We start from the raw sequence: 19,765 nt of genomic DNA on the forward strand, positions 1-19,765 counted from the left end.
AATGCAGGAAAACTAAAATCCCTTTTACCTCATTTCTACCAGAATGTCACCTGCGCAACTAGAGGGATACAAATTGTAGATTATCTTTACTCCACATACAGAGATGAATACATAAAAGCTCTACCCCGCCCTCCATTTGGCAAATCGGACAATAAGTCTAACCTTCTGATTCCTGATTACAAGCAAAAACTCAAACAGGAAGTACCAGTGACGCGCTCAATACGTAAAGTGGTCCGATGAAGCGGATGCTAAACCACAGGACTGTTTCGCTAGTACAGACTGGAATATGTTCCAGGATTCATCCGATGGCTTTGAGGAGTTTATCACATCAGTCACCGGCTTCATTAATAAATGCATCTACGACATTGTCCCCACAGTGACCATACATACATATCCCAACCAGAAGCCATGGATTACAGGCAACATTCACACTGAGCTAAAGGTTAGAGCTGCTGCTTTCAAGGAGCGGGACACTAATCCGGACACTTATAAGAAATCCCGCTATGCCCTCCAACGAAACAGGCACAGCGTCATTACAGGACTAAGATCGAATTCTACTACACTGGCTCTGACGCTCGTCGGATGGCAGGGCTTGTAAACTATCACGGAATACAAAGGAAAATCCAGCCAAGAGCTGCCCAGTGACGCGAGTCTACTAGACAAGATAAATATCTTCTATTCTCGATTCGAGGCCAGCAACACTTAACCATGCGTGAGAGCACCAGCTGTTCCGTACAATTATATGATCACACTCCCCGTAGCCAATGTGATAAAGACCTTTAAACAGGTTAACATTCACAAGGCCGCAGGACCAGATGGATTAGCAGGAAGCATACTCAGAGCATGAGCTGACCAGCTGGCAAGTGTCTTCACTGACATTGTCAACCTCTCTCTGACCCAGTCTGTAATACCTACATATTTCAAGCTAATCACCTTAGTCCTTGTGCCTAAGTACGCCAAGGTAACCTGACTACAGCCCCGTAGTACTCACATCTGTAGCCATGAAATGCTTTGAAATGCTGGTCATGGCTCACATCAACAGCGTCATCTCAGAAACCCTGGACCCACTCTAATTTCCGTACCGCCCCAACAGATCTACAAATGATGCGATCTCTATTGCACTTCACAATGCCCTTTAACATCTGGACAAAAGGAACCCCTACGTGAGAAGGACGTTCATTGACTACAGCTCAGCGTTCAACACCATAGTGCCCTCAAAGCTCATCACTAAGCTAAGGACCCTGGAACTGAACCTCTCCCTGTTCAACTGGGTCCGGGACTTCCTGATGGTCCACCCCCAGGCGGTAAAGGGTAGGCAACAAGACATCTGCTACGCTGACCCTCAAGAAGGAGGCAGAGTGCGTGGCCGCGCACGAATCCAACACCATCATCAAGTTTGCCTACGACACAACGGTGGTAGGCCTGATCACCGACGACGATGAGACCCTAAATGTTGGCAAGACAAAGGAGCTTTTCGTGGACTACAGGAAACGGTGGGCCGCACACGCCACCATTCACTGTTGTAAAGCGGGTCGAGAGCTTCAAGTTCCTCAGTGTCCACATCACTAAAGACCTATCATGGTAATAAAATAAAAAACTCCATAAAACAGTCATGAAGAGGGCACGACAACACCTCTTCCCCCTCAGGAGGTTGAAAAGATTTAGCATTGGCCCTCCGATCCTCAAAAGTTCTACAGCTGCACCATTGAGAGCATCTTGACTGGCAGCATCTTGACTGGTATGGCAACCTCTCGGCATCTGACCGCAAGTTCACACAGAGGGTAGTTTGTACGGCCCAGTACATCACTGGGAGCAAACTCCCTGTCATTCAGGACCTCTATACCAGGTAGTGTCAGAGGAAGGCCCTAAAAATGGTCAAAGACTCCAGCCACCCATGTCATTGACCGTTATCTCTGCTCCCGCACAGCAGTGGTACCAAAGTGCAAAGACTGTTACCAAACGGCTCCTGAACAGCTTCTACCCCCAAGCTATAAGACTGCTGAACAGTTCATCAAATGGCTACCCAGACTATTTACCTTGACCCCCTTTGTTATTTATTTCTTTACCTTAATTATTTTGCATTGGCTCTATGCACACTCACTAGACTCTACCCACACACTCACACATACTACACTGACACTTCAACACACACACACACTGATTGCCTCCTCACTTTTACCCTTACACACAGGTACATACAATACTGTATTACCTCATACAAAACCCATTGACTCAATACTGGTACTCCTTGTATATATCCTTGTTTTTGTTGTGTTAATATTTACTTTTTTATTTAGCAAATATTTGTCTTCATTTTTAACACTGCACTGTTGAGAATGGGCTCTGCACTGTTGAGAAATTAGATTTGATTGTCTTGTTCACATTGTAAAAACATAACAGCATCATCCCCCGCAAAACACAGCAAGTAGACATGGAAAACTATATTTCTTTCCTCTCTTCACCTCTCCTCTCCTTCCCTCCCCACTCCAGGTTCGGAGCAGATCCCTCTGAGGGAGGAATTTGAGCAGATTGTGCTGAAGGCCATGTTAGTTTGTCCTGGAGGTCCCTCCATCACTCCGGCCCAGCTGCCCTGGCTGGCCCGCCTGGAGGCCAGTGTCTCTGGGGGCAGTGTCCAGGTCCTGGTCACCTACAACTCCCTGGGAGAAGGCATCTCTGAGTCCCTGCGCTCGCTCTGTGACGGTCCGCCCTACCAGCAGTGCCTGCCCACCTACGTGGTTATAGTGTGTACCTCCAAGATGAGTGGCAACGAGTTCTGTGTGCTCGCCCTGGGTGAGTGTTCCCCCATACAGCCTGTACACTATGATACGTAGATGTGGTGTGTCTGTATTTTATAGCATGCTAAAGGGAGTAATTACAGTAGGTGTGCCTTGCCTGTGACCTTAAGACTTGTGTAAGCTCCCAGAGCTAATGCCTAGGCTTTAGCTCTGCGGGCTAGCACAGTCGTACGGCGCAAAGGAGACTCGGGCTCGTTCAGACTCATCTGTATGGGCGTTACAGGGAAGTACCAGGCACGAGCGCTAGCCGAGGGAATGCTCACCACCAATGAGTTCCTGAAGGAGATCAGCTACGAGCTCATAACAGGGAAAGTCAGTGTCCTGGCGTCACACTTCAAAACCACCTCACTCGGTGAGTATACCAGATGCCTGGGGACACGACATCAATGGGAAACACTCAAAGGTCATTTCTAAGGAGGAAAATTAATGATTTAGGGTAGCCCAATGAATCAATAAATCAATCAAACAAACAGCTGTGTTACAAAGGCATCAAGGACAATGGCACATATTTACCTTCCTAAATGCCGACTGGCACATTCCAGCTAGGCAGTCACAGGACTGAAACGAGACACTGTGCCACAAACAGACAGACATCAATATTTGATGAGTAGATTTTGTTTCTGTAGCTGCTGTGTCTGTGTGTGCGTGTGTGTGTGCGTGCGTGTGTGTGTGTCTCTGTGTCTGACTGGTGGTGGCCTTCTATGCTGTTGTTTCCAGGGGACAACCTGGACAAGCAGCTGGTGCGTATCCAGCGGAGACGGAAGGGCCAGGTCATCCAGCCCTTCCAGGGCGATGTCACTGACCACATCCACTCCCAGGATGCAGCCACCATGGTGCCACCCTCTGAGTCAGGTGAGGCATGGCCTCTGTCTGGCCCCTCTTCTGACCCTTCCTCCTCTTTCTGCTGGAGACTGACGCTATTCAGCTCCTGGATGGATAGATATGATAAGAAGCTACAGTATATACTATATACTTGGCTCTAAGTTTCCAGTATGATGACATGTGTCCCCCCCTCCCTCACCCCTCCAGAGCTGCTGAGTGAGATGTTTCAGATCCACCCTCCCCAGCTCAATGTAGCCAGGAGCCTGCTCTCCCAGGTGTGCTCCATAGCAGACTCAGGCAGCCAGAGTCTGGACCTGGGACGCTTTCGCAAGGTGGACTTCCTGGTTCTGGTTCCTCCGTCCCACATCCTGGTGAACCAGACTGCTCAACGCATCCGACAATCAGGTACTCATGATTAGGATCGAAAGGCCGCACTGGGCAATACTACAATGGGTGAATAAAAATAATTTCTAGTTGGTTGTGAACAAGAGGTCCATGTCAAGACTATCTCTACCTGTTTTTTTGCAAGGTTTCTTAGTTACTTGCGTTGGACTTTTTGTAATCTCTTTCTGACCGTCTCTAAAAGGAGTGCTAGTGGACCTGGGTATAGAGGATGCGTCTTCAGCCCACCAGAGGTCCGACAAGTATGTGGTGCGTCTCGACGGAGACGTCCATGGCAAGATGGAGAACTTCATGAGGAAGGTCAAACAGAACCCCTACACCCTGTTTGTCCTCATCCACGACAACTCCCACGTGGACCTGACCAGGTACCACACACACACGCATGTCGAACACACACACACACATTTGAGTATTGAAATTGTGCCGCCGACACTTGGTTCTGACAGATGTAGTAACTGAAAACATTGATACGGTTAGAAGGTCTGTCCTCGGCTGCGCTATGTACTGAATAAGAACAGAACAGCCCAAGCCAAGACAGAACAAGACAGAGAAGAGCAAAGGCTTCTTTTTAGTCATGCATATAGAACAGGACAGAACAAGTTTCCCCAAAGGAAACCTCTTTTTTGTTTCCTCTCTCTGTGTAGTGCCCTGTCTGGTTCGGTGTGCCACGGAGAGCTTCAGGGTCTGGCTGACAGGGTGGTGAACTGCCAGGAGGTTCTGGAGGCTATGAATCTGCTGGTGCTGCAGGTCAGCTGCTTCCCATTCACCCTGCAGACACGACAGTCCCGCATCAGCGTCCACAATGAGGTGCACTGGCCAGCCAACACCGACAGCTTGGTGAGTGGCCCTGCGCAGTGGTTCATCTCTGCCACCTGGTGGCAGGTATATGGAATTACATGTACATTATTTGAGTAATTGTTTTGCTTTTGTACAATTTTGGGGGAGTGCCAAGATGGAGGCACTTTGGCTTCAACACAGCTCCCCCTATTGGTGTCTAGTGTATATATAAATTATTGGTCAGACATGTAGATGTAACTAATAGACAGAGAGATTAGTCAATTTGCCCAGACAGCAGCTGATGTTCCTGTGTTCCACCCATAGGGGGAGCTGTCTCCTAAGGACCTGGTGTACTTTGGCCTGAGGGACTACAGCAGCTCTCTGCAGTGGGGGGTGGCCAGTCCCATCCTGCGCTGTGACGACGCATTCGAGAAGATGATCAACACACTGCTGGAGAGGTCAGTCAGTCACTCGGGGTCAGGGTTTAGGGCTCATAAAATCTCTAAGGGTGTTCCTCTCTGTATTGGCGGGACACTTGCGTCCCACCTGGCCAAAAGCCAGGGAAAATGCAGAGCGCCAAATTCCAAATAAATTACTATAAAAATCAAACTTTCATTAAATCACACATGCAAGATAGCAAATTAAAGCTACACTTGTTGTGAATCCAGCCAACATGTCAGATTTCAAAAAGGCTTTTCGGCAAAAGCATAAGATGCTATTATCTGATGATAGCACAACAGTAAACAATGAGAGAGTAGCATATTTCAACCATGCAGGCACGACACAAAACGCAGAAATAAAATATAAATCATGCCTTATCTTTGACGAGATTATTTTGTTGGCACTCCAATATGTCCCATAAACATCACAAATGGGCCTTTTGTTCAAAATATATATCCAAAATGTCAATTTTTGGCGCGTTTGATCCAGAAAAACAATGGTTCCAACTTGACCAACGTCACTACAAAATATCTCAAAGGTTACCTGTAAACTTTGCCAAAACATTTCAAACTACCTTTGTAATACAACTTTAGGTATTTTTAAACGTAAATAATCGATAAAATTGAAGACATTACAAAAAGAAAACAAACTGACGCTACTTTTCTGGTCACGTGCCTCTCTGACAGTCCACTTCAAGTGACTCTCATTCAAGATGGCCGTACTTCTTATTACACAAAGGAAAAACCTCAACCAATTTCTAAAGACTGGTGACATCCAGTGGAAGCGGTAGGAACTGCAAGCAAGTCCCTTAGCAATCTGGTTTCCCAATGAAAATTCATTGAAAAGACTGACCTCAACAACAACAAAAAATCTGAATGGTTTGTCCTTGGGGTTTTGCCTGCTACATACAGTGCCTTGCGAAAGTATTCGGCCCCCTTAAACTTTGCGACCTTTTGCCACATTTCAGGCTTCAAACATAAAGATATAAAACTGTATTTTTTTGTGAAGAATCAACAACAAGTGGGACACATTCATGAAGGGGAACAACATTTATTGGATATTTCAAACTTTTTTTAACAAATCAAAAACTGAAAAATTGGGCGTGCAAAATTATTCAGCCCCTTTACTTTCAGTGCAGAAAACTCTCTCCAGAAGTTCAGTGAGGATCTCTGAATGATCCAATGTTGACCTAAATGACTAATGATGATAAATACAATCCACCTGTGTGTAATCAAGTCTCCGTATAAATGCACCTGCACTGTGATAGTCTTAGAGGTCCGTTTAAAGAGCAGAGAGCATCATGAAGAACAAGGAACACACCAGGCAGGTCCGATATACTGTTGTGAAGAAGTTGAAAACCTGATTTGGATACAAAAATATTTCCCAAGCTTTAAACATCCCAAGGAGCACTGTGCAAGCGATAATATTGAAATGGAAGGAGTATCAGACCACTGCAAATCTACCAAGACCTGGCCGTCCCTCTAAACTTTCAGCTCATACAAGGAGAAGACTGATCAGAGATGCAGCCAAGAGGCCCATGATCACTCTGGATGAACTGCAGAGATCTACAGCTGAGGTGGGAGACTCTGTCCATAGGACAACAATCAGTTGTATATTGCACAAATCTGGCCTTTATGGAAGAGTGGCAAGAAGAAAGCCATTTCCTAAAGATATCCATAAAAAGTGTTGTTTAAAGTTTGCCACAAGCCACCTGGGAGACACACCAAACATGTGGAAGAAGGTGCTCTGGTCAGATGAAACCAAAATGGAACTTTTTGGCAACAATGCAAAACATTATGTTTGGCGTAAAAGCAACACAGCTCATCACCCTGAACACACCATCCCCACTGTCAAACATGGTGGTGGCAGCATCATGGTTTGGGCCTGCTTTTCTTCAGCAGGGACAGGGAAGATGGTTAAAATTGATGGGAAGATGGATGGAGCCAAATACAGGACCATTCTGGAAGAAAACCTGATGGAGTCTGCAAAAGACCTGAGACTGGGACTGAGATTTGTCTTCTAACAAGACAATAATCCAAAACATAAAGCAAAATCTACAATGGAATGGTTCAAAAATAAACATATCCAGGTGTTAGAATGGCCAAGTCTAAGTCCAGACCTGAATCCAATCGAGAATCTGTGGAAAGAACTGAAAACTGCTGTTCACAAATGCTCTCCATCCAACCTCACTGAGCTCGAGCTGTTTTGCAAGGAGGAATGGGAAAAAATGTCAGTCTCTCGATGTGCAAAACTGATAGAGAAATTCCCCAAGCGACTTACAGCTGTAATCGCAGCAAAAGGTGGCGCTACAAAGTATTAACTTAAGGGGGCTGAATAATTTTGCACACAGCCACAAAATGTTACATTTCTTGGGTCATGTTGGGCCAGAATACTGAGACTGGCTTCGACCTCTGGGTGCCCTGCATGGATGGATACAAGAGAGAATCGTCGGGTGTAGAGTTCATGGCACTACCACCCTGTCGCCTTTGTAGATGACCTCTTCACTGCATTGTGAGTTCGTCTCTGTCCAGTAGTCCCTCACCAGGATGGGCGGACTCTCTCTTGTGTCCAGCCAGCCTCTTAAGATCTTCCCGTGTGTCACGTGTGCTCCTTCTCCAGCCTCTGGTTCACCAGGCTGCTCGTTAGAGCGCACACCTGTCACCTGTGTTAGGCGCATAATGGACTCACCTGGACTCTACTATCACCTCCTTGACTACCTGCCCTTTAAATGTCACTCGATCTGTATTCTTCCCCAGTCATCATTGTTCCTGTTCCATGTCGGTGCGCTGTTTGTTTTGTGTTAACTTGTTTCTTTTATCTATTCAAACATTGACTCCCTGAACTTGCTTCCCTACTCCCAGCGCACATCGTTACACCGTGTCTGCGGGGCGATGATTTGATCAGTAGCATGGTTCACATCTTCAAACTGAGTAGCATGGCTCTGGTCTCCGATTGGAGGCGTGGGGTTCAAATCCTGGTTCTGACACCATGTTATTATCTGTATGCAAATGACTCACATCGGAGAGTTTGGTGAACTGCAAGCATAATCCTTTCCTTACAAGTTACAGGTTTGTTTATATATCCTAGATAGTTGCCCCACTAGCGCCATCTCTGGGTTGGCATTATGCCCATTATCTTAACACTGCCAAACCGCGCTTCTTAACCCCCCTTCGCTTAACCCAGAAGCCAGCTGCACCAATGTGTAGGAGGAAACACTGGTCAACTGACGACCAAAGTCAGCCTGCAGGTGCCCGGTCCACAAGGAGTCACTAGAGCGCGATGAGCTAAGTAAAGTCCCCCTGGCCAAACCCTCCCCTAAACCCAGAAGACGCTGGGCCAATTGTGCGCCGCCCTATAGGACTGCCGGTCACAGCCGGTAGTGACCCCGCAACACTGCTATGCAGTGCCGTAGACCGCTGCACCACTCGGGAGGCCTTTCTGGGGGCTCTTTTGAAGGGTCTCAGTTCCTTTGGAGTGTTCACGCTGTACAAAAAGTTAAGCGAATCACGCGTTCACAAAAATTGTCTGAAACGGACCTAAGGAGGTTTAGGGACTTCCTCTCTCTCACACACTCGCTGTCATAAAAGTCAAACATATATATATATATATATATACACACAGACATCTTTCATTTTTATTTTATTTCTTACATATCAACTATTTTTAAAAGTTTAAGTTCAAGATCATCAGAAAACCCCTGCTTGACCAGCTCCCCAAAAAACTGCTCAACCAGTTCACCTGGACACCAAACCTGCCTTGACACATCTAACACCACCACCTCTCCTCTCCTGGTTGCAGACACCCCCACCTGCACAGCATGGTGATCAGGAGCTACCTGTTGATCCAGCAGTACACTGAAGCCATGATGGCTCTGACCTCCTCACCTTCATTACGGGATCACATCACCCCGGAGACCCTGGCCATGGTGGAGGATCTGATCAGTGCCCCGGGCCGGGAGGGGACCAAGGGCCGGGGCCACATGCTGCTGGTCCGGGTGCCCTCTCTGCAGCTGGCCATGCTGGCCCGGGAGCGCCTGGAGGACGTCAGGGACAAGCTGGGTCTTCAATTCTGCTTTGCTGTGCTGCTGGGAAGCCCTGCCACCGAGCTCAGCCTTCCACGACACTTCGCTAACCGACTCAGGGTGAGACGAGAGGTCAGGAGGGAGGGCAGGGTGGCCAATTTGTATTTGCCTATTCTTACATATTAAAGGCCCAGTGCAGTCTCAAATGTGATTTCCAGTGTTTTATATTTATTTCCACACTATGAGGTTGGAATAATACTGTGAAATTGTGAAAATGATGATAAGAGCTGTTTGAAAAGACCGCCTGAAATTTCAGCCAGTTTTGGTGGGTTGGAGTTTTAGCCTGCCTGGTGACATCAGTTAGTTAATAGCACAATAAGAAAGAAAATTCCAAACTTCTCTGCCATTAACAGCTAGTTTTCAGTTTTCCACTCCACCACTCCAAGACAGGCCGAGCAAAATTCTTGCTTGAGAAATTGCTCTTTCCCAAGAAGCTATATATATCAATTTTTTTTTTGGGGGGTCATTTTAATTGAAAACAATCACAATTAAACAAGTACTTAATTGTTACCCAGAAATGATTTGATTTTGAGATGACCTTGAACACCACCCCTCTCTATGAAAGAAGTGGTTTGATGAAGAAGTCTTTAAAAAAATGTCATCATATCAACGACTTTCATCAGACTGAGACATAACAACATGGTTTTAATTTGGCTCCGAAACATTTCTAATTGTGTGTTGTGTTGTTTCGGCAGGCCTGGCGGGGCTGTGAAATTGAAGACTGGGTCCCTCACACCTATGAGGATCTGGAGGGTCTTCCCTGCATTGTCATCCTCACTGGAAAAGACCCTCTAGGAGAAACCTTTCCAAGGTACTACTGACATGACAGCATCTACATCTGCTGTAGAAGGTGCATCGTCAATTGGATTGACTTTGTAGAATCGATTAAAATCATCCACCTCACCTTTATACTGGATCTTTCCCCCTTAGGTCCCTGAAGTACTGTGACCTGCGTCTGATCGACTCCAGCTACCTGACGCGTACGGCCCTGGAGCAGGAGGTGGGTCTGGCCTGCTCTTACGTGTCCCTGAGGGTGGTAAAGGAGCCCTGCAGGTCCATGGCCCCCAAGGACCCAGAGACAGACAAGACCAGTGGCCCTCAGGACCCAGACCTAGAGCTGCACATGGACCTGGAGAGGCCCCAGAGCAACAGCAGCGCTGCTACCAGAGGCCCCGGTAGGTCGCTGGACAAAAGAGACCCAACGTGTTTAGGAAATGGGGACGAGATGATTGTTGTAAGGGTTTAGAATACTGCGTAGTGATGGTGTTACAGTTGTGTTTATTAAATCATTTTGAAATACTGTACTATGAGTCTGAACTCTCTCTCTCACCGTCCATGCCTCTCCCTTCCTCAGGCTCTCTGGCGGAGAACAGGGTCAGCTCCTCTGACATCCCTGACTCCTCCCAGAACCCCTCCACCTCCTCCTGCCCCCCCGGAGGCAAGACGGGCAGCATCATGATGGAAGACGGGACTGGCACGACCTCAACATCCCCCCGCCGGGTCAAACAGGAGTGTGACTCCCTGGGCAGTGCCACCTCCCGCCCTTCCAATGCCCCTCCCTCTTTCTGCTCCTCCTCCTCCTCTTCCTCCTCCCCCTCCACCTCTTCGACCCAGCACCCCAGCCAGTCTACGCAATGCGGCCGGGGCAGTAAGTCGCCTCGGGTCTCTCCCCGGACTGTCATCCTGTCGCGCGCGGCCTACAACCTCCTGGCTGGAGAATCAGGGAGCCAGCTGAGCTCCTTCTCCCTGCTGCCTCACGCCGATGTGGGCTGGAGCAGCCCGCTGAGGCCCCTCTTCACCCCTAACTTACAAGGGTCAGAGCAGAGCCTCTTCTACAGACAGTGGACCGTAGCCAGGCAACATCATGCCGACCACGAGGCCCCCCCAGGGCCACACCCACGACGCCTGCTGCTCAGCGGGCCCCCACAGGTTAGAGACCATACACATATTAACATATCACCTCTTGTCTATATCAATGACAGCTTCTCTCCTGTACAAGTCATGCATCGTATTCTAGAGCGGCATGCTGATATTCATTTTCCTCACTTATCCCTCTTCAACCAAGAGAATATCGACCTAGTTGTATGGAGTCCTAAGAGGCGATTGTGTATAATGACGGCATTCGAATGGATACCGCAGATTGAGTGGCAATGGCTGCATGCAATGAGTGTCAGTGGTAAAAACCAGATCGGTTGAACAACTCTGTTTTGTCACTCTGATAGGTGGGGAAGACGGGTGCCTACCTGCAGTTTCTACGCATCCTGTTCCGTATGTTGATTAGACTGCTTGAGGTGGATGTGTATGATGAAGAGGAGCTGGAGGAAGGTGAGGAGAGCAGGATCCCCTAGTTAATCTTTTCTTTATCTGTCTGTTCCTCTCTCTCTCACTCTTTCGCTCTCATTTTCTCTCATACTGTCTTAGTCGAGAAGCTGAGGCTGATGTATGTATCAATGTATGTTGTATCGTTCTCTTCTAGCGATGACGGATATGTCCGAGGTCACACCCCCAGCCAGCACCCAGTGGCCAGACATTGAGGAGTTCCTCAAACTGCCCTTCGACCTCCTCCCCAGAGACCCTAAGTTCAGGAGGGCCAGCGCTGTTTACAGTTACAAGATGCCAAAGGGCTTGAAGGGTTAGCAGAAATAAACTCTTATTCCCATCCCTGTCATTGTAGGAGGAAGCTGCCCTTGTTTCCCTGATTCAGGGTCAGATATTGCTGCGCCTTCCACCTCGACTTCTACCTCAAGCTTCACTGTCTATGTATATTGTACATGCAGCTTTGTCCCATAGCATATGGGTATAACTGTAATGTTTGTCCACGCAGATCCTAAACTGGAAGGAGAGAGCAAAATGCCTGTGAAGAGGGAAACGGTGTCGATACGGCTGAGTATGTTCGCAGCCCACAATGCATTTCACCATTGTGATCAGTGTCACCATTACTGTGAAGCCAGCCCAGCCACACAGGTGAGTACACAGGGAGGGAAAAGAGCCTTGTACAGTATTCAGATATTAATAAACGGCCCTGGGAAGGAAAGGGTAGCTAGTTTGTCATTGTGAAGAGATCATTTGTCTCAAGGGTGAACTTGATTTATTGGCTTAATGCCTATTGCTGCTGCGTTTGGTCTCAAGCCCCTCCCCCCTTTTCTAAACCTATCGAAAAATCACCGTCCAGCTTGTAGAACGACTGGTGTTCTGAGCGGGTCAGTCTTTTGTGCTGAGACGTGTGCTGACCGGTGCAGCTCTGTCTGCACTGGAAGTGTACATGTGTGTAATAATGTGTGTTATGCGTGTGTAATGTGTGCACAACCATGTGCGTGGTTGTGTTTGTGTTCAGCTGTCGGAGTGCACATTCCACGCCTTCACGTTCTGCTCGTCCATGCTGGGAGAGGAGGTGCAGCTCCACTTCATCATCCCCAAGGCCAAGGAGCAGCACTTTGTCTTCAGCCAGCAGGGCAGTCACCTGGAGAGCATGAGGCTGCCCCTCATCGCTGCTAAGGTAAAGGGTGATGGGGGGGGAATCAGTGGGGATTGGGGGAAAACCTTGAGACAGCCCTCGAGTTCTAAGAATGTTTTTTTATTCGATTTTTTTTAACCGTTATTTTACCAGGTAAGTCGACTGAGAACACATTCTCATTTACAGCAACGACCTGGGGAATAGTTACAGGGGAGAGGAGGGGGGATGAATGAGCCAATTGTAAACGGTGGATGATTAGGTGAACGTGATGGTTTGAGGGTCAGATTAGGAATTTAGCCAGGACACCGGGGTTAACACCCCTACTCTTACGATAAGTGCCATGGGATCTTTAATGACCTCAGAGAGTCAGGACACCTGTTTTAAAGTCCCATCCGAAAGACAGCACCCTACACAGGGCAGTGTCCCCAATCATGTTGTGCCCAAGATGAATGTTATCAATATTGACAAGGAATGTTCTCATCCTTCAGCTTCTGTAATCAGTAGTGCATTCTATGTGCTTAAATGAAATGGTGCCATAAGCAACACAGGCACACACATCATCATGTTACAAGGTGTTGCCACATTTCACACACAGCGCGAACTATGCACCTATGTGTCTCTCGTTCGCTCACTTCAGTTGTTTGATGCTACTAGGCCCTATAGCCTAGTGGAACCAGCCTGATCTCGCCATAGCTCAGCGTTCAGTCTGCTTGATCAGGCTACCTGCGCCGTAGCCTGCTGCACTATGCGTCTTTAACTACAGCTCTCCTTCTCCCATCCCAGGACCTCAGTCTGTTGAAAAGTCCCATCTTCACCCCGACCACGGGGCGCCAGGAGCACGGCCTTCTCAACATCTTCCACGCCATGGAAGGCACCGCCCACCTCCACATCCTGGTGGTCAAGCAGTATGAGATGCACCACTACAGGAAATACTGGCCTAACCACATCCTGCTGGTGCTTCCTGCCATGTTCAACAGTGCAGGAGTTGGTGAGTGTTTGGGCACCTGGGTATAGTTTCCCCCAGGTACATATCTAGGATCAGCTTCTCCTCCCTCAATCCTAACCTTAACCATTAGTGGGGAAAATACGAAACTGACCCAAAATCAGCGTCTAGTGGAAACTTTGCTCTACTCCGAGTGTCTGGCAATCAGTCATTTAAACAGGTTAACTCATTTTATTGGTTTATTATCTTCAATCCTGCTTGGAGAGTTGCAGTACTACAGGTTTTTGTCCCAGCATAGTGCTCAGTAAGGTGTTTCCCTGCTGAGCGGTAGCACTGAGGCCCATAGTCGTTTGTGATAAAACACTCAACAAAGAAACCATAGAGTTGTCTTGCGATGTATAAACTATATTTAGGCATTTGTTTAATTATACACGAATGTATTTTACATTCTTAGTTTGCCCAGTAGCTTATCTCTCTCTGATGATAATGATGCATCTGCAGCAGTCTGTGTGAAAGAGATATACTGTGTCTATATTGCCATCTGTTGAGTAAAGCATGTTTGGACACATAACTATAGTAGGTACTTGAGATTTGTATTATATTATTATTATTATTATTATATTATTATTATTATATTATTATTATAGATTTGAATATGGCAGGAACCAAAAGGGAAGGGCCTGGCCAATGAGAACACCAGCAGGCCAGTAGTCTGATATTTAGGTCCACCATTTAGGTGTGTAGTCTTTCTGGATGGACCAATAGTGTTGCAGTACAACAAGCACATGCCAGGTGCAGTAATAGGGGCATTGGGTAAAGGCTGACCAACAAAGTAAAACTTGGAATTCAGGTCAAAGTTCAGACTGTCATGTGAGTTGGAGCTTTAGAGTTGGAGGTGAAACTCTGTGGTAGAGTTCTTGGGTCAGTGGTTGGCTAATGTTTTTCTACTGTGACCAAACAAGCTGTAACTATGGCCCACTTAAAGCTGTTGGAATTGACCTTGGTCATAACTAGACACCAGACTTTTTCCTGGTCAGGTCATGTGGCCAGGCAAATAAATGAAATATCAGTGGGTCTCCACCAGCATATGTACTGTATCATTATAGTTATTATGGGGCGTCATCCCATTACGGAACTGGTGTGTCCCAAATGGCACCCTATTCTCTGTATAGTGCACTACTTTTGACCAGAGCAATCACTGTCTGGGATGCAACCGCTGTCAGTAACATTACTGTCATATCTGTCCCAGGGGCGGCTCGGTTCATGATCAAGGAGCTGTCGTACCATAACCTGGAGCTGGAGAGGAACCGTCTGGAAGAGCAGGGGTTCAAGAGGCAGGAAGTCTGGCCCTTTATAGTCATGATGGATGACTCCTGTGTGCTCTGGAACTCACACCAACCCCAGGACAGCAGCAGGTATGGGTTACAACAGACCCAGCAAACCAAAACAGGTTCTGTGAACATTCTCAGAACATTTATTAGGTTGCCCCAAAAAGTTCTAATAACCCCAAAATTGTCCAGTTGCGCTGATTAATATATAATGTTTGTATAAAACATTCACCTGGTGTGTAAGAACGTTCCCAGTGTAACGGTTGTCGTCCTCTACTGAGGAGGAGTAGGAAATATCGGACCAATATGCATCGTGGTAAGTGTTCGTCATATTTATTTAATGAACACAGAAGACAAGCGAATAAAGAAAAAACGAAACAGTCCCGAATGGTGACAAACACTGAAACGGAAAATTACCACCCACAAACAAAAGTGGGAAAACAGGCTGCCTCAGTATGGTTCTCAATCAGAGACAACGATTGACAGCTGCCTCTGATAGGGAACCATACCAGGCCAAACACATAGAAATGTAAACACAAGAAAAAAAAACATAATGCCCTGACCAACCTAAAATAGAGACATACAAAAGGAACTAAGGTCAGGACGTGACACCCAGAACATATTTTTTAAAATATATATATTTCAATGTTTTTGGGATGTTATCAACCTAATGTAAGATAAAACCCTAACTGGAACTTAATGGGAAAGTTAGCTAATGTCCTGGCAATGTTCCCGGTTTGCTGGGGGAAACTGACACATGCAGTCACACAAAAAACACCCCAGAAGGAGTCCAATTATTGGTCCATGGCTATCCATCAGCAATGAATTCTCAGAAAGAACCGTATATATCTGGACTCCTTTATCAACAACAATACTAATGTCTGTCTCCCCGCTCTTCCCTGTCTCCCTCAGTGATATGGCAGACACCGGGCCCAGTCTGACCAACGTGTCTTTAAAGACGGTGCTGCAGCACATGGAGGCCACTCCTAAGATCTCCATGTATGCCATGTGCGGGGCCCGCAAGTGGAGCAGTGCCCTGGCCCGCCGCCTGCCAGCCCTGCCCTTCTCCCGATGCCACCTTCACGACTTTATCATGCTCAACGTTGAGCTGACGCAGGATGTCCAGTACGACCTCAACAGGTACAGTTGTGAGGAGGTGGATTTCAACCTGAGAGCCAACAGCAATGGTCTGCTGCTCTGTCGCTTCAACCACTTCAGCTTGATGAAGAAACAAATTCTCTTTGGAGGACACAAGGACTTCCTGGTCAAACCCAAACTCATCGTGAGTGTCCTGCTCCTCCTTTTTCTACCTCACCTCCTGGTCTGAGATATATATATATATATATATAGTGTGTGTGTAGTCTGAAACACAGTCAGTCATCCTAACGCCTTCCCTGCTCCCCCTCTAGGTGATGGAGAGCCCAACCCCCATCAGCCCATCCCAGTACATCTGTGCCCCAGACAGTGAACACACCCTCCTGGCCGCCCCGGCTCAGTTCCTCCTGGAGAAGTTTCTCCAGAGCTGCAGCCACAGACTGTTCCCCAAGGCAGTACAGAACAGTAGCAACCCCGTGCTGTCCATAGACAGCTACCTCAACATAGGCCCTGAGGTAAGATCCAACCCATAGACAGCTTCCTCAAAATAAGCCCTGAGGTAAGATCCAACCCATAGACAGCTGATGTACCTCAACACAGGTCATGAAGTATGCAGCAACTCAGTGCTGTCCATAGACAGCTACCTCAACATAGGCTTTCCATGAGGTACGAGCTGAGCTAGTCTGGTGGGGAGAATGTGAAAATCTTGTGTCCAACTCATGCATTGATTTTCTGCTAAATAGATTCATGTAAAAAATAAAAAATCAGCCCAGCGCAGGTTTACAGTGAGAACAGATCCCACAAACTGTTTCCATGATTAAAAGTCCCGACTGAGATGGCGGAGACGTGACTGTGCTTTCTGCATCCCCAGGTGTCAGTGTGCTACGTCAGCTCCCGACCACACTCCACTAACCTGGACCACCAGGGTCTGGTCTTCAGCGGCCTGCTGCTCTACCTGTGTGACTCCTTTGTCGTCTCTGACCTCCTCAAGGAGTTCAGCTTCCTCAAAGGTAACTGATGCTACTTCAATGTTGTTGTTTTTTAGCCCTTATGTAATGTTAAGTGTAACGTCATCTCGAGTTGCTAAACCATAACCAATATTGGGAGGTTAAGTCAATGTAATGTATGTGAAGCCAAGGGTTATTCATCTCCAATTAAATTAACTTAATTGATGCCATTTTTCGGATTTGTTCTATGTTGCATATACAGCAGGAAAACCATAGTACATTTCTGATTGGTTCCCTGACCTATGGCCTCTGACCCCTCACCCCTGACCCTGTCCATAGGTGCCACGTTGTGTGTGATCTGCCAGGACCGTAACTCCCTGCGTCAGACCATCGTACGGCTGGAGCTGGAGGACAAGTGGCAGTTTCGTCTGCGGGATGAGTTCCAGACAGCCAACTGCAGCGAAGACCGGCCCCTTTACTTTCTCACAGGACGCCATGTTTGACCCTGAGACTGCTGCCAGACCTGCCCAAATGGCCCTTCTGTCCCATCCACCCATACCAGACAGAAGGATACACACTAACCACTGATCTCAGACCAGTTAACAATCACAACGATTCCCTGTCTGTTAGGGTGATACAACCACTGTTCTCAGATCTGTTTAGCCGACCTCCTGTCACACAGACCCTGATCACGCAGGAGTATAACATCTGTTCTCAGACCAGTTAACAATCACAATGATGTCAGGAGATCAGAGAGGAGTATTGGGGCACATCAAGGCCAAATAGCCCAAAAAATGGACACGTGGCCGTCATCAATGTGGATGTGATGTCTTCTCCTCCTACAGTATGAGCTCCTCCACAACGCTGCGCTATGTTTGGAACAGAAGTGGTTGGACAGTGAGTTTTAACTCAGACTTGTGTTGGGGTCTGTCCCTAATCTGAGCCTGATTCAAATTCAAAGACTTTACTGTGCAAAAATCGGCATTGTCAGTGAACTTCTGGATATGTTGACTTATTTCTTGCTGCAAAAAGGGACTCTCGTCATCGATAATGGGACTTATTCAAAGACTGTAAACGTGGCGCTGTGGCGAACACAGCTCTTGTCGGGATGTTTCGTCACGGACATACGCTTTATCTCAGGGTTTTGAAGGGAGAGGCAGCAACGAGTTGCCCGTCGCTAAAGGAAAACTACGGCTTTTCTCTCGTCTTCAGTGTCAAGTGTTGTTACTTATTACCCATTGTAATGTTGTTGATACCCCTGATATGAGCCACAAAAGACATCCACATCTGCACCTTGCCTCCTCTACTCTCCTCTCCTCTCGCTAAAATCCCACTCCGTTGTTAGATTACTAGTGTAAATATTATAGATTCTGGAGTGTATTAGAACTCTATCATCTAGGTCTAGTATATCCATTTCTATGCTGCTCAGTCAGGGAAAAAGCGTCTAGTTGATATCTAAGCCACTGTGTAGTGTACAGTCCTGTCCACTTACATTTGACTGGTAAGCCACCGTAAGGGATCCTGTTGCTCTTGTGCCTTCATATTGCAACATGTTGTCCCAAACTGAACTGTTCCTATGACGATGTCTTTTTGATCATCTAACTGAGCCAATCAAATGGAGCGAGGGAGAGCAGGAAGAGACCTGTTGACCAATCAGTTAGCTCTAAAGGCTTGATGCTCAGATACAAAGTACAATTCTATTTCATGTTATGCGTAGGATGTATATATCCCAGTAGCTCCCACTACTAGATGAGGATGCTATAGAAAGAGCATCAGTGGCACCTCTATCTGTCTTGCTATTGACTGTGCCTGTGGCCTTGTTTATGATTGTAATAGTACTCAGTGATCTGTTCTCTGTGCCTGATAGTATAGATAGATGGCTTAGGCCTCCCCCATATACCTTAATTCATCCAGTCAACTGACTTACAGTTGCAGGGTTTTCACACGAAACTATGGATAATCAGAGAGTAGGCGTGGACTGCCATCATCAGATGAATACTGTAGGTCAATTCATCTTCCTGAAAGCAGGTAGGAATGGTTTTTATATGTTACTGCACAGGGTCATCCAAAGAATATGCCTTATTAAGTGATGTTGTTACATAGATCACTCATTTGCAGTGAAGGGTAATATTGTAATAAGTCTTACAATGGAGAGGCCAATCCAATTGAAGAAATTGTGACGAAACATCTGTCTGGTTGGGGTTAAGAGGTTACGTTGGATTTGAGGACAACTGTCTGTTGTTAAAAGCTTTGTTTACATTATTAATATATTCAATCAACCCCGTTATGGCTCGCGGAGGGTTTCTGACCATTTTTGTTTGTTTTGTATTGTGTCACGTTTAGCGGTAATGTTTGGGTGTCATGATGATGGCTTTCTGTCTGCATTTCTTTGTGTTTGCCAGCCAAGGCGCAAAGAATCTACCTAAGATTTATCCTCTTACCGCATTCGTTTCCCTGGCTTTTCTCATGTCAGATGATTCTCATTTTTTTTTCCTTCATGAAAATCATGTCCTTTACATGAGAGATTCTTATTTATTTGAACAAGCATTTTGGACTGATAATCATATGGAAGTGTAATAATATTGATTGCATGCTGACTGAGCGAGCTCAAATCAAGAAAGCGTAGCCTCTTCTGAAAACCATTGACGAAGGCTTTGCACAAGACCAAGAGCTCTTGAGT

General features: G+C 46.8%; 1 protein-coding gene across 1 annotated transcript in view; it reads left to right on the top strand.

Moving 5' to 3' along the window:
* greb1l (GREB1 like retinoic acid receptor coactivator) overlaps nucleotides 1-18,974 on the top strand; it is a 76,015-nt gene extending 57,041 nt beyond the window's left edge. The window contains exons 14-34 of the mRNA XM_052464263.1: nucleotides 2,491-2,790; nucleotides 3,019-3,147; nucleotides 3,513-3,647; nucleotides 3,825-4,022; nucleotides 4,204-4,384; nucleotides 4,664-4,856; nucleotides 5,121-5,254; nucleotides 9,036-9,378; nucleotides 10,014-10,129; nucleotides 10,249-10,493; nucleotides 10,673-11,247; nucleotides 11,541-11,643; nucleotides 11,795-11,950; nucleotides 12,143-12,282; nucleotides 12,653-12,814; nucleotides 13,556-13,760; nucleotides 14,965-15,130; nucleotides 15,956-16,325; nucleotides 16,453-16,653; nucleotides 17,010-17,148; nucleotides 17,425-18,974. Coding sequence (XP_052320223.1) covers nucleotides 2,491-2,790; nucleotides 3,019-3,147; nucleotides 3,513-3,647; nucleotides 3,825-4,022; nucleotides 4,204-4,384; nucleotides 4,664-4,856; nucleotides 5,121-5,254; nucleotides 9,036-9,378; nucleotides 10,014-10,129; nucleotides 10,249-10,493; nucleotides 10,673-11,247; nucleotides 11,541-11,643; nucleotides 11,795-11,950; nucleotides 12,143-12,282; nucleotides 12,653-12,814; nucleotides 13,556-13,760; nucleotides 14,965-15,130; nucleotides 15,956-16,325; nucleotides 16,453-16,653; nucleotides 17,010-17,148; nucleotides 17,425-17,588 — 4,355 coding nt within the window. The 3' untranslated portion in view covers nucleotides 17,589-18,974. The remainder of the gene's footprint in view (nucleotides 1-2,490; nucleotides 2,791-3,018; nucleotides 3,148-3,512; nucleotides 3,648-3,824; nucleotides 4,023-4,203; nucleotides 4,385-4,663; nucleotides 4,857-5,120; nucleotides 5,255-9,035; nucleotides 9,379-10,013; nucleotides 10,130-10,248; nucleotides 10,494-10,672; nucleotides 11,248-11,540; nucleotides 11,644-11,794; nucleotides 11,951-12,142; nucleotides 12,283-12,652; nucleotides 12,815-13,555; nucleotides 13,761-14,964; nucleotides 15,131-15,955; nucleotides 16,326-16,452; nucleotides 16,654-17,009; nucleotides 17,149-17,424) is intronic.
* The last annotated feature ends 791 nt before the right edge of the window (nucleotides 18,975-19,765 follow it).

The sequence above is a fragment of the Oncorhynchus keta genome, chromosome 15 (assembly GCF_023373465.1).
Source record: "Oncorhynchus keta strain PuntledgeMale-10-30-2019 chromosome 15, Oket_V2, whole genome shotgun sequence".
Classification (NCBI taxonomy): domain Eukaryota; kingdom Metazoa; phylum Chordata; class Actinopteri; order Salmoniformes; family Salmonidae; genus Oncorhynchus; species Oncorhynchus keta.